The 13,585-nt window shown below is 42.9% G+C and overlaps 1 protein-coding gene across 1 annotated transcript; it reads left to right on the top strand.

Moving 5' to 3' along the window:
* Positions 1-1,949: 1,949 nt before the first annotated feature.
* LOC127379892 (C-type lectin domain family 1 member A-like) lies at positions 1,950-13,290 on the top strand. The gene is made up of 5 exons (XM_051608128.1): positions 1,950-2,082; positions 5,598-5,696; positions 7,157-7,243; positions 7,528-7,682; positions 13,202-13,290. The coding sequence occupies exons 1-5, from the start codon at positions 1,956-1,958 to the stop codon at positions 13,244-13,246; spliced, it is 513 nt and encodes a 170-aa protein (XP_051464088.1). The 5' UTR covers positions 1,950-1,955; the 3' UTR covers positions 13,247-13,290.
* The last annotated feature ends 295 nt before the right edge of the window (positions 13,291-13,585 follow it).

Below are 13,585 nucleotides of genomic sequence, written 5' to 3'. Positions count from 1 at the left end.
CCTCAGAATGTGGGCCAGAGTGTTCCTGAACTGTATCAATAATCATATTTGCTCTGGAGCAGAGGGATTCATAGTCCTTATAAGGACTTGTGCATGTGTCACAGGATAAGATATGCTTTAGCTATAAATGTCTAGCTCCCTTCCATGCTCTACAATTCTTCCTGACACTGTTAGTTTTCTTTTTTATTTTTCTTTTTTTTTTTTTCTAGCTATAATTCTTGTCTTCATTATCTAATTTTCTACTCTTTTGATCTAATGCAAGAGTTACACTAGCGTTCAGTCAGAGGCATGAAGAGAACCTCCTTTCGTGGATTTTTAGGATATTTCTATGAATGCCATACTATTAATTTATTGTGCTGAGCAAGGATCTACAAACCCAACCATAGTGAAAATAGCCCAAGCAGTGAACAAAATGTCTCCCTCCACATCTCCATAGAGCAATGACAGTCAGGTTGAAATAAAATATCTCAGTCCCACAACAATGTTTTTATTTGAGAAAAAAGTCCAAAAATTCCTATCTTGGTACCCTCTGGAGGCTTGTGAATTCTTTGTGAATTGCATTCCAGAGAGCTTATTGTGGTAACACTGGTGGAGGGAGGGAGGGAGGAAGGAAGGGAAGTCACGCCAGATAAGAAAGAGAGGAGGCAGAGAGGAGTACGCTGTCCTGCAGTGCGACCCTCATGGAAACATGCAACAAAAGTCTGTAACATAGACACACTTAACACTGTTCTCTTCAGGAAAGCCCTTTTTGCGGTAATGTGTCAACATGCAGTATTCAGGCCCAACAGACAGAGATTTTTGCACCATATTTAGCATGAGGTTTTTATGAGAATATTATGGATACATCACGAATACACAGTGAATGCTACTCTTTGTGTTCCTCTCTGTGTTACAAAACTGACTGTGGGCACCCTTTACTCCCAACTTTTCCCTCACACCTTGTCTTTTCATACAGGTAAAATATAATTCAAGAAATAAATGCAGCCAGAGATATTTCTGCTCTGAAAAAATCTAAGGCAGGAAGACTCGCCCAGTCATTATAGTGTGTTTCCAGTCTGTTGATGTTATTTTGCAAATGGGGGACTCTGAACTTTACTCACAAGAGCGGGAATAGCTACCACAGAATTTCCTCTTGCAATTTCCTTCTGACTCACACAGTCATGACCACATGACTCATCATGCCTGGGCAAGTGCTCTGTTAAGGATTAAGGGTGGGTCACAGAAGTCAATTAAGAACTATAGCTCAGCAGTGGAGAAAGGCACTGCAATGAGCTAGAGTTGGAGAGTGGGGACTGGATAAGCCATTTCTGCACAGTGACTTCTCTGCACAGTGCAATAGCAGAAGTCCTCAGTGTCGTCTGGTCTTTCTCTGACACAGGCTGATTGGTCACCTGAAACCTGCCAAACTCCTGCCCTCACCATCTGTTCAGCTCAGCTTTTCCCCGTCTAGTACTTATTTCAGTGAATTTTTGTAAAATAATTTCATTATTCATTTATTTAATGACAATGTATGGAAGCACAACCTATTGCTTTCCATGCTGCTGTTCTCTTGTACTTGTGCCCTGAGACATGAATCTTTCCTACTTTAACTCAAAATAGCAATTATTTCTAGAGCATCTTATTTTAAAGAGGTAGAAAATGCTGATGTTTGCCATATTTACAGAGCCAGATCAGGTGGGTAGTTAAATGAAATAGTGTTATGTTTGAGCAAGGAACCAAGACTCCACATATTCACATCCAGGAAAAAAACCACACATCCTTGACAGTGCCACTTTAACTCCTTAATGTGCTTTCAATACTCAACACTTTTGCTATGACACAGTAATCAGACCAGAGCCAGCTTCCTTTGTGGTTTCACTGGAAGTGCTGAAATGTGAACCATTCCCATCACCTCAGCAGTGTACCCTTACTCCCAAAGTACTGCTCCTGCAGGAAAAAAGTGTGACAAACTGGAAATGGAGGACGAGGAAGGTTACACCGCTTTAAATTTACGACCCTCAGCTTCAGTTGTTAACTCTGGACATTTGAGCAGCAACAAATGTTCTACGTTTAAGGCTCCAGCCTCAAATGTTACAGTAGACCGTAAGTACAGATGGAAATCAGCCTTTCTATCTACAACAGGGAATAACTTGAATTTGCATGGTCATGTTGATTGCTTTAGAATCCTTCTAAACTTCATAGTATATTCTTAGATAAATGTTCATAGAAACAGCAGAGACAATAATCATAATGCAGTCTTCTGTGCTATAGTTTATAAACACAGACTATATTTTTTTCTGAAGCCTATCTATACTCCAATTGTGTTTTCTATTTATTTCAACACAGAAGGCAAATTTTTAAATTTGTTTGTTTGTTCGTTTGTTTAAATTTTGGTAGGACTCATTTATTACAGTAAGACACTACAAGAGAGGAAGGCACTATATCAGATAATTAAGGCCTTGGATATTTAAGCAATTTCTTCAGCTATGGGGAGCAGAAAAGTGCCCTGTTTATCAGTCATAATAGTGAATGTAAGCCCTGACAGGGGTATATATTTTTATTTGTTTATACTTAAAAGTTTTTCTATAAATAAGCTGCGTGTTAACTAGATTGTGCTTGTAGAATGCCTGAGACCATAAAATGATTACTTGCTTCAGCTCAAAAATTCACCAGGTGGCTTAGGTGTGAAATAAATGTCATTGCTGCTATTTGCAGGTTGAGCAGAGTAGACAAACACTAAATTAACATCACTCTGGTCCTGTCTGGAAAAGATACAGAGCTATCCATTGAGAATGACAGCTTGACAAGGAGGATGAAGGAGAAGCTGTTAAAAAGCAGCAGCCAGAAAACTGAGGATAAAATACTATAGAGCATATATAGGGGCAGAGCTCTCTGGAAAGAAACAGGCTGGCAATCTCAGAAAATTCTTGAAATGGCCTTTTGATATGCACAAAGAACATTTAAACTAGATAGACTTTTGACTAAATCAGGTTGGCTGGGATCTCTGTAGTTCATCTCTTCCAGTATTTTGCTCAAAAGGGCAAGTCTAAAGTCTGATCAAGTTGCTCAGGGCCTTTTCCACTTGAGCTTTGGAAACCTCCAGGGGTGGAGATCTCACTTTTTCTAGTGCTGAATGGGAAGAATTTTTTTTCCTCACATATAACTGGAAGTCTCCCTGATGCAACTTGTGACTGTTGTATTGAGTCCTTTTGTTGTGTCTCTCTGAAAATTATTTAGCTCCATCTATAAAACCCTTTTAGGCAGCAAAGGACTGAAAATCAGTCCTCTCTTAGGCACTCCTTCTCAAGGCTTAAACACTCCTAGGTTCTTCAGCCACTCTAAAGGACCCTAACCAACTCAGTGTTCCTGTGCTGGACTCTCTGCAATGAGCTGACATGTCTTGTGAACTGGGAAGCTCAACACTGGACAAAATACCCCAGAACTGGCATCATGGATGTCAGGTAGAGTGGAGTAATCACTTCACTCATCCTGCTGGCTCCAACCTTCCCAATGCAAGCCAGTGTTGGTCAGCTTTCATTGCCATAGGGCATACTTGAGGACTCATATTCAGCCTGTCCACCAGGACGCTGAAGCATAGCTACTTTCTAACCAGTTAGTCCCGTATCTATTCTAGTGGATGGAATTATACTGTTACAGGTGCCAGGCTATATATTTGTCTTTGTTGAGCTCATTGTGAAAAATCTCCTCTTGTGTCCAATTCCAGTCTCCTCAGGAGTAACTTGCACCCATTACCCCTCATCTTTTCCACATGACTCCTAGTAAAAGGGAGCCTCCATCTTTTTGCAGCTACCCTTCAAGTACTGGAACATGATGATGAGGTCTCCCTTAAGCTGAACAAATCCAGTTCTCTCTGCCTTTCCTCATATGGCCAGGTTCCCATCCTTGTGGCCCTTCTCTGGACCCACTCCAGCCTGTCCACATCTTTTTTGTGTAGTCAGGACCAGAACTGAACACAGTGTTCCAGGTGTGTCCTGACAAGTGCTGAGTAGAGTGGGATAATGTCTCTGCTGGTGATGCCCTTGTTGATGCAGCCCAGCATCCTGTTGGCTTTGCCCCTGCAGCACACTGTTCACTCATGTTGAGCTTGTTGGCCACCAGGATCCCCAGGTCCCTTTCCACAGAGCTGCTCTCCAACCAGGTGGATCCCAGGCTGTGCTGCTCTCCTGGATTATGTTTTCCCAGGTGCAAGACCTTACACTTTTCCTTGTTGACGTTCACAAGGTTCTTGTTAGCCTACTCTTCCAGCCTATCTGGGTGTCCCTGCAGGGTGGCTCTCCCTTCCAAATTTTCCACTTTCCCACTCAGTTTTGTATCATCAGCAAGCTTCATCAGGATATAATTGATTCCATAGTCCAGATCACTACTAAAGACAGTAAACAGTGTTGGGCCCAAACACTGTTGCACTTACAGCTCATTCCTAGGATTTTTAGGTCCCTCTAAAGGAAGCCCCACCCTCTGGTTTATCAGTGTGGTGTCATCTGTGGTCTCTTCAAATTACTTTATCTGTTGAGGGCTAGGGTCATCTTGCTTAACTTTGTCTGTGCAAGATTTAGTTGCTATGTCTATCTGGACTTCTGGGCATGTCTAGAGGGTGACTTTTCTCACCTAACAAGGTTAGTTCCCTGGAGGTGCTTGCTTTGATGTACTGGACTCAAGTAAAATATTTGATGTCTATAGTACTTTTAAAATAACCTGAACACTCTCAATAGGTATGAAAGGGTATTACAGATAATTGCAGAGCACTGCTTCTGAAAGGGGAAAATGCATATATATAATAGAAAATATTTCAGTAAGGGGATAGTCAGATATATTCTGAGGAACTATGTTCCTGTTCCGATATTGAACTACAGTGGAAATCTGGAGAAATCTGGAGAAAGATCCTGAAGAAAAAAAGCACAGCTTAATATTGAAACATTCCAATAATTTAGAAATCCCAATCACAAGTGCCAGAATTAATTTTCCAAAACCAAATGGTAATTTTTTCCCCTTCAAGGTGGAGAAGTCTTAAAAATTGTTTTATTATTTCCAGGACTATGGGAATTGCAAGATCTATTGTGCTTACTGTTTCATGAGAAGTTTTATTCTAAAATACTAGAGCCTCAGTTAATAAACATTCTCAGTGAATAAATAGATATTTCTCAAAATTAATGCAGGAAATTCAGAGCAGTGATAGCAATAACTCCAGTATGAAAAAAAAAAAAGGTTCTGCAGGAAAAGGTGAACTGGTGATGTCAGAAAGGAGGTAATACCACCTTGTGGTGAGGAGAGCTTCTGTTTCTAAAGCAGGCATACAAAAAAGCTGGCGAGGGACTTTTTACAGGGACATGAAGCGAGAGGACAAGGGGTAATTTGAAGAGGGGAGACTTAGATTAGACATTAGGAGGAAATTTTTCACTGTGAGGGTGGTGAGACACTGGAACAGGTTGCCCAGGGGAGTTGTGGAAGCCCCCTCTCTGGAAGCATTCAAGGCCAGGTTGTATGAGGCTCTGAGCAAGCTTGATCTGTTGGGAGGTGTCCATGCCCATGCAGGGGGGTTGCAACTTCCAACCTAAACCATTCTATGATTCTATTGCTGAATGGTATTCTGTTTGTCACAGGAGCCTCTGCCTCATCTTCCAGATGGCAGCTGGTGGCCTTTGCTTTCCTTGTGTTGTGCCTGCTGCTGCTCATGGGTCTGGTAGCCCTTCTGGCCCTGTGTAAGTACTATGGTGACCTGAGCTGCTGCTGTGGGGGTGAATTCCAGCTATGCGTCTGCTTCATCTTCCCCTGCAAATTGTTCTTGATGTCCTTGTTTCCCCAGTGGAAATAATACAGCAAGAAGGTCAACAGTACAACTCTCCCACAGAAGTCCCTCCAACACTGAGTGTTAGCACAGGTCATTTGGGATCACTAATATCTGCATGTATAGTTAACCTTAACGGTTCCACTAAACCTAATAAAAATCTTAACCTTAACCCTAATCACTGACTAATCCTAATTCTAGACCATAACTCTAAACCACAGCAGTCCCTCTGCCATTAAGTGTCAGTAGAGATCACTTGAGAATTATTATATCTGCGCTTTTAGTTACCGTAAACCTGAAGGTCACACCACCCCTAATACAAGCCCTAAACATAACACTAAACCCTATCCCTAAATTTAACATTAACCTAAACTTAACCCAAACCCTTAATTACTCTCCTGACCATAACCCTAAACATATCCCCAGAAATGTAATCCTAAACCAAACCCTAAGGCTAAACACTGACACTAGCCCTAACACTAACCCAAACCCTAAACCCTAAGTCTAAACTTAATGACTAAGGTAATCTCTAACCCTAACCCTAAGCATAAACCTAACCTCTAAACCTAAACTTAATCCTAATCATAACCTCAGCCCTAACATCTAACATCTAACCTTAACCCTAATGGCAATAACCCTAACCTTAGCCCTAACCACTGACTAACCTTAACTCCTAGGCCAAACCCGTTTCTGAACTGCTTAGTTTTCAGAGCCGGAAGTTCAGCTCTTATCCACACTCTCTAAGCAGTAGTGCCACCCTGTGACTGTTAACAGAGGATTTCACAGTTGCCTCTTTTTCTTGGATTGCGTTTTGTGGGGAGGGCAATGCTCACATGAAAGCATTGTGACTGGTGCATTTGTCAGCCATTATAGCAGTTTTCCATAGAAACTTTTCAATTAACAACTAAAGTTGATGCCACGTTCCATTTGGCAGTAGAGACAGAGAGTCCCCAGCCTGTCTTTGGCAGGAGGGAAGCAGTTGCAAGTGCCCAGGAGAAATACTCTGGGTGATCCCTGGTGTCACAGATATGTTAGTTCAGAGGCACTTCTTCAGGTTTCTAGTCTGACGCCCACCCTTTCCTCCTCACCTCTCAAAGCTGGACTATCACCAACACCAGATAAAATCATCTGTAGCTTTGTCCAGATTACTTTTGAAAATCTTCAAGGGCAGAGATGTGTCCACCTTCCCAGGAGACCTTTTCCAGTGCTGCACAGACCTACTGGTGAAGAAAATGTGGATGATGTTCACACAATGGTGGAAATGGAAATGAAGTAGACAAAATAATAAAAGAATGCCAAAAGCTAGAAATTAAAGATGCAATTAAAGGTCAATTTTAAAAAACAAACTTTGATAAGCATTTTCATGCCTTTCAGTTTTTCAGGTTTCCAAGGATCCTGAGGAAGGAAAGAAGCTGCAGGAAATGAGGGAAGCATTGTGTTTTGAAGGGAAGGAGAAAAATGGTGAATGTGGTTAATTATGTAAATAAACACAAATTACCCCTTTTCAGAGCCCATTGACTGAGAGACTATAAAATCACAGAGAAAATATCTGATCCAGTAGTATCTGGTTTTAACTGCAGCAATATTTGAGATATATGTATACCAACATGCAAAACAAGTTGTCGCTTACCTCTCAAGAGCTTAGCTCATTCATGGCTACCCTGAATCTTCTTTTCCAAGTCAAGCCATTAGCTAAAGCCCCTCTATTCCTTGCAAGTCTGCATAATACTCTCTCTAATTTCTAGAAACAAAATGTGCTCTGTGTCCAGCAAGCTGGCAAAACAGTGGAGATGACAACTGCTTCTACGTTTCAAAGCAGAAGAAAACGTGGAAGCAGAGCCAGAAGTTCTGTTCCTCGCGAAACTCCTCTCTTCTTGTGCTAAAAGACACAGCAAAGATGGTACAGTCTTAATCTCATGCATTCCTTTATGTCAAATGTTTTAATTTTCAGCAATCTTGCAGGCAGAAGATAGTTTGGTCTTTTACAGTGTATGTATCTCATTTTCTCTGGGTCAAATAGCCTTCCTGCAAGAAGACTGACAACCCTTGCAACACTTTTTAAATTGTGTTCTGTGAGAAATACTGAAATTATGTATAAGAGAAATAGAATAAATCATTATATAGAATACCTTAATTAACTAATACTTACATTTCCAGAGAGACAACAAAGGGCATATTAGCAGCATGGAGTAGAGACCCCACAAGCAGAATGCATGTTTTTATTATCTCTTTCCACAAGTTTTGTTACTGGGGTCTCACAGCATCAAATGCCCATCTACGTGAACTCTAGAGAGTAGACCATTCATTATGGTTCCTTCATTGAGCACTAAAGTGCAAAGTGTTTATACAAGGCTATTTTCTGACCTTGCATTATACCTTAACTAAGTGGTGTTAATTATGGCACAAAGGCTAGACAGCTGAGAATTATATCAGGATGACTGAATAAGGTTTAGGGAATTAATAATTTTAAGTAGTCTTACTAATTTGAGAGGAGGGAGTTCTGACTAATAAAAAGTCTGTAATTTGTTGTCAAGAACATATTTTCCTTTGTGTACACATATCTGGAAATCTCTTTTTCAGCAGCTTTTAATCTCACATAAAGCCCAAACATCCTTATTTACTTTTTGCTACATAAAACATTTCAAAGGAAAGAAGCTTTCCTGGAAATCACAGAATCATAGAATCATAGAACTGTTCAGGTTGGAAAAGCCCCTTGGGATCACTGAGTCCAACCATCATCCCTACTCTACAAAGTTCTCCCCTAAACCATATCCACCAACACCACATCCAAACAACCCTTAAACACATCCAGGGATGGTGACTCCACCACCTCCCTGGGCAGCCTATTTCGGTGTCTAACCACTCTTTCTGTGAAAAATTTTTCCTAATGTCCAGTCTAAACCTCCCCTGCTGCAGCTTGAAGCCATTCCCTCTTGCTCTGTGGCTAATTACCTGTGAGAAGAGACCAGCACCAACCTCTCTACAATGACCTTTCAGGTAGTTGTAGAGACTGATGAGGTCTCCCCTCAGCCACCTCTTCCTCAAACTAAACATTCCCAGCTCCTTAAATCATTCTTCATCAGATTTATTCTCTAGGCCCTTCACCAGCTTCATTGCCCTCCTCTGTACTCGCTCCAGCACCTCGAGATCTCTCTTGAATTGAGGTGCTCAAAACTGGACACAACACTCCAGGTGTGGCCTCACCAGTGCTGAGGACAGGGGGACAACCACCTCTCTCCTTCTGCTGGTCACACCATTTCTAATACAAGCCAGGATGCCACTGGCTTTCTTGGCCACCTGGGCACACTGCTGGCTCATGTTCAGCCGCTTGTCAATGAGAACCCCCAGGTCCTTTTCTGCCAGACACTTTCCAGCCACAATTTCCCAGGCCTGGAGCATTACCTGGGGTTGTTGTGGCCCAAGTGCAGGACCCAGAACTTGGCCTTGTTGAAGCCCAGACCATTAACATTAGCCCAACAATCCAATCTATCCAAGTCTCTCTGTAGACCCTCCCTATCCTCATGCAGATCAACACTCCTGCCTAGCTTGGTGTCATCTGCAAACTTACTGCTAATACACTCTATATGTCCTTATCAAGATTATCAATAAAGATGTTAAACAGAAATGGTCCCATCACTGAGCCCTGAGGAACACCACTTGTGACTGGCCCCATCTGGACTTGACTCCATTGACCACCACTCTTTGGGCCCAACTGTCCAGCCAGTGCTTGATCCAACAGATCATGTGCTCATCCAGGCCATGAGCAGCCAGGTTTTTTATGAGAGTTCTATGGGGAACCGTGTCAAATGCTTTTTGGAGGTCCAGATAGACAATGTCCACAGCCTTTCCCTCATCCAATAGCTGGGACATCATGTCATAGAAGGAGATCAGGTTTGTCAGGCACGACCTGCCTTTCATAAACCCATGCTGACTGGGCCTGATCCCCTGGTTACCCTCTATATGTTTTCTAATGACACTCAAGATGATCTGCTCCATGACCTTCCCTGGTACCGAGGTCAGACTGACAGGTCTATAGCTTCTCTGATCCTCCTTTCTGCCTTTCTTATAGATGGGTGTTACATTTGCTACCCTCCAGTCCATTGGGACCTCCCCAGTTAGCCAGGACTCCAGGTAAATAATGGGAAGTGGCCTGGCGATCACATCTGCCAACTCTTTCAGCACCCTTGGATGTAGCCCATCCGGTCCCACAGACTTGTGTGTGCATAAATGGTGTAGCAGGTCTCTGACCACTTCCTCTTTAATTGTGACGACCTCATGCTGCATCTCCTCCCTGTCTCCTAGCTCATGTGGCTGGGTATCCACAGAACAGCTGGTTCCCCTGCTAAAGACTGAGGCAAAGTAGGTGTTGAGCACCTCAGCCTTCTCCTCATCCTTTGTTACTAAGATTCCCTCTGCATCCAATAAAGGATGGAGATTTTCCCTAATCCTCCTTTTGCTGTTAATGAAACATTTTTTATTTTCCCTAACAGCTTTAGCCAGTTTGAGCTCTAGCTGTGCTTTGGCTCTCCTAATTTTCACCCTGCACAGGTTCACTTCATCTTTATAGACTTCACGAGTGATCTGTTCCTCTTCCAAAGGACACAGACTCTCCTTTTGTTCCTAAGGTCCAGCCAAAGGTCCCTATTTAGTCAGGCTAATCTCCTACCCCACTTACTGATTTTTCAGCACACGGGGACAGCCTGCTCTTGTGCCTCTAAAACTTCCTTCTTGAAGGACGTCCAGCCTTCCTGGACTCCTTTATCCTTCAAGGCAGCCTCCCAAGGGACTTTGTCAATCAGGCTTCTGAGCAGGTCAAACTTCACCCTCGGAAGTCTAAGGTGGCAGTTTTACTAAACCCTCTCCTTGTTTCCCCAAGGATCAAAAACTCAATCATCTCATGATCACTGTGCTCTAGATGGCTTCCAACTTTTACTTCTCCCACAAGATCTTCCCTGTTCACCAGAAGCAGGAGGGCACCCTCCCTGGTTGGCTCACTTATCAGCTGTGTGAGGAAGTTATCTTCCACACATCTCAAGAACCTCTTGGAATGTTCCCTCTCTGCTGTGTTGTACTCCCAGCAGATGTCTGGGAGGTTAAAGTCCCCCACAAGAACAGACGCAAGTGACTGGGAGATTTCTCCCAACTGCTGGTAGAAAGCTTCATCCACCTCAGTGCTTTGGTTGGGAGGTCTATAGCAGACTCCCACAGCCATATCATCTTTATTGGCCCTTAACCTAATCCAAACACTCTCAACCTCATCAGGCCTATACTTGATTTCCAAGCTCTCATAGAATTCTCTAACATTTAGGGCCACTCCACCCCCTCTCCTTCCCTTTCTATCCCTCCTGAAGAGCTTGTAGCCATCAATTGTGGCACTCCAGTTGTGTGATGCATCCCACCACATTTCTGTGATAGCCACAATGTCATCGTTTTCCTGGTGTGTCATGGCTTCAGGCTCCCCTGTCTGTTGCTCATACTGTGTGCATTGGTATAGATGCACTTCAGATGAGCTAATGATTCCAAAACCTTTTTTCCACTGTAGGCTCCATTTCCTACGAGACTCCTCTCAGGTGCTTCCATGATTTCTAAACATCTGTCCTTTTCCTCAAATGAAACAACAGAGTGAGAATCCTCCCTAGTCCACCATCCTTCAAGCCCTGGCATGTTTCTCTTGGGCTTGTCCCTAACAGGCCCAGTTACCTCCCCATCCCTCTTCATATCTAGCTTAAAGCCCTGTCAGTGAGCCCTGCTAACTCCTGCCCCAAAAGCCTTTTGCCCCTCTGGGGCCGGTGCATCCCACCTGCCACCACCAGACCAAGTGTCTCCTATAGCGGCCAGTGATTGAAAAGCCCAAAGCCCTGCCTTTGGCATCAGTCACGTAGCCATGCATAGATCTGCAGACTCCTCCTGTTTATCTCTTCATCCTTTCTTGCAACAGATGTGGAGGCAAACACTACTTGTGCTCCAGACCCCCCTAACCAGCCGTCCCAGGGCCCTGAAGTTTCTCTTCATTGTCCTTGGACTCCTTGTAACAATTTCATCACTACCAACCTGAAACACCAGCAGTGGATAGTAGTCAGAGGGCTGCACCAGATCAGAAAGTTTCCTTTTAATATCTGTAGTCCAAGCCCTAGAGAGGCAGCAGACTTCCTTGTGGGATGGGTCTGGTCAATAAATAGGCCCTTCTGGGGAGGTCTGAGAAGGGAGTCACCCACCACAATTACTCTCCTTTTCTTCTTAGTTGAAGAATCTTGCTTCTTTTTCCAGGTGGATTCAGTTTCAAATGGGGATTCTCAATTCTTACTTTAAGGCATAAAGGCTGCCCTTTTAGATTATTTTTTTAAGTGAAAATCAGATGAGTAGAGAAAAAATAGAAACTAGAGAAATGGTTTGTTACTGAGTTTAGTGACATCCTGAGGTCAGAATCCTGGTTCACTGGTGGAAGACATCTGAACACCACAAATTCAAACCTGAATTTGAGTTTGTGGTGGTTTTGTTTGTTTGTTTGTTGTTTTTTTTTTGTTGTTGTTTGTTGTTGTTGGTTGTTTGTTTGTTTGTTTTAATGAGATATAAATCCCTGGTTAGTTTTATTCCAGATGTCTGGGTGCTTGCTTTTTCTTCTTTCCTTGATGCATGCACCTGCAGCCAAGCTGAGGCCAGACCATCTTGAGCCAGGTGTGGATTTTAGGTTTAGAACAGTCCCTAAACATGCTACTAAGCAGCAATAGTGCTGGGTAACTTCTAAACATGTTCAGATCCTCCAGAATCTCTACTGCTGCAGAACTAATCAGATGTCTAAGAGTAGGTTTCTAGGGCAATCTGAGGCACCCAGTGGTTTTTTCTTTGACCTGCACGTAATGCCTCAGAAAGTTCTCCCGTAAGTTCTGGGTCTTGTCTGTCAGCCATATGTGAAGACCTCAGGCAGGTTGAGGAATCCCAAAAGATGCTAGAGGCTTGTATTTAGGCAACAGGCTATGCCCTGTAGGCTGGGATTCATCTCGCCTAATTTCAGACACCTACAGTGTAAGCAGTCTGTGACTTCAGAGCTCCTTCCTAAGACTCAGTTAATCAGTGGCAGTTGTGACCAATGCAGTAGCAATCCCAGTGGGTGGGATGAGTAATTTCTCAGGCTCCATCGGAACTGTTGGCCAGATCTCTCACTAACTGGAACTTAAAGTGTACTTTCATATCTATAGCTAAGCTGCATGTATCTAAAGGCAGTATAGACACCTAAAGGCAGACCAGCTAAAACTGGAGTTTGTGGGGTTTTTTTATTTGAAAAAGCAGTGCCATTGTCTTGTGGCAATTAACTGTTATCTGAATGATCCTATAATCAGAACAGCTAGCACTGCCTCATGGAAAGCAAGTAAGGACAACATGTTCTTCTCCTATTAAGAAAGCTCTCTCATTTTCTTGCAGAACCTTCACAGCTGGAAGATACAGGAACTTCAGTCTTATTTTTGAAATATGGTTGTGATTATTTTCCCATACCTACAGGTTTTTCTGCCACGGGACTCAAATTTTTACTGGGTTGGATTATCATATATATCTGAAAGAAGTGGCTGGTACTGGGAGGATGGAACAGCTTTTTCAAAACAAGAGACAAGCTGGTAAGCTTGGCCTTAGGGCCACTCTAGTTCTATCTGATGGGCCCCAGGAAATTATATGAATTTGAGCTTCCTTTTACTTTCCCATGTTTGTCACATGTGTCATGACAAAGGGGCACAGAGACCATGGTATCTGCTATAAAGTTCCAAATTTGTATCCTAAAAAAGGAACAATGGGTGGCAAAGTACAGCTTGA

This window comes from Apus apus, chromosome 1 (assembly GCF_020740795.1).
Source record: "Apus apus isolate bApuApu2 chromosome 1, bApuApu2.pri.cur, whole genome shotgun sequence".
Lineage (NCBI taxonomy): Eukaryota > Metazoa > Chordata > Aves > Apodiformes > Apodidae > Apus > Apus apus.
This window is presented reverse-complemented; position numbering and strand designations above follow the sequence as displayed.

Excerpts from the sequence above, each read along its gene's own strand:
- LOC127379892 (XM_051608128.1), top strand. The coding sequence starts at position 1,956 with ATGGAGGACGAGGAAGGTTACACCGCTTTAAATTTACGACCCTCAGCT. Across the intron at positions 2,083-5,597 it reads CTCAAATGTTACAGTAGACC|GAGCCTCTGCCTCATCTTCC; the intron begins GTAAGTACAGAT and ends TGTTTGTCACAG. Across the intron at positions 7,244-7,527 it reads TGAAGGGAAGGAGAAAAATG|AAACAAAATGTGCTCTGTGT; the intron begins GTGAATGTGGTT and ends TCTAATTTCTAG.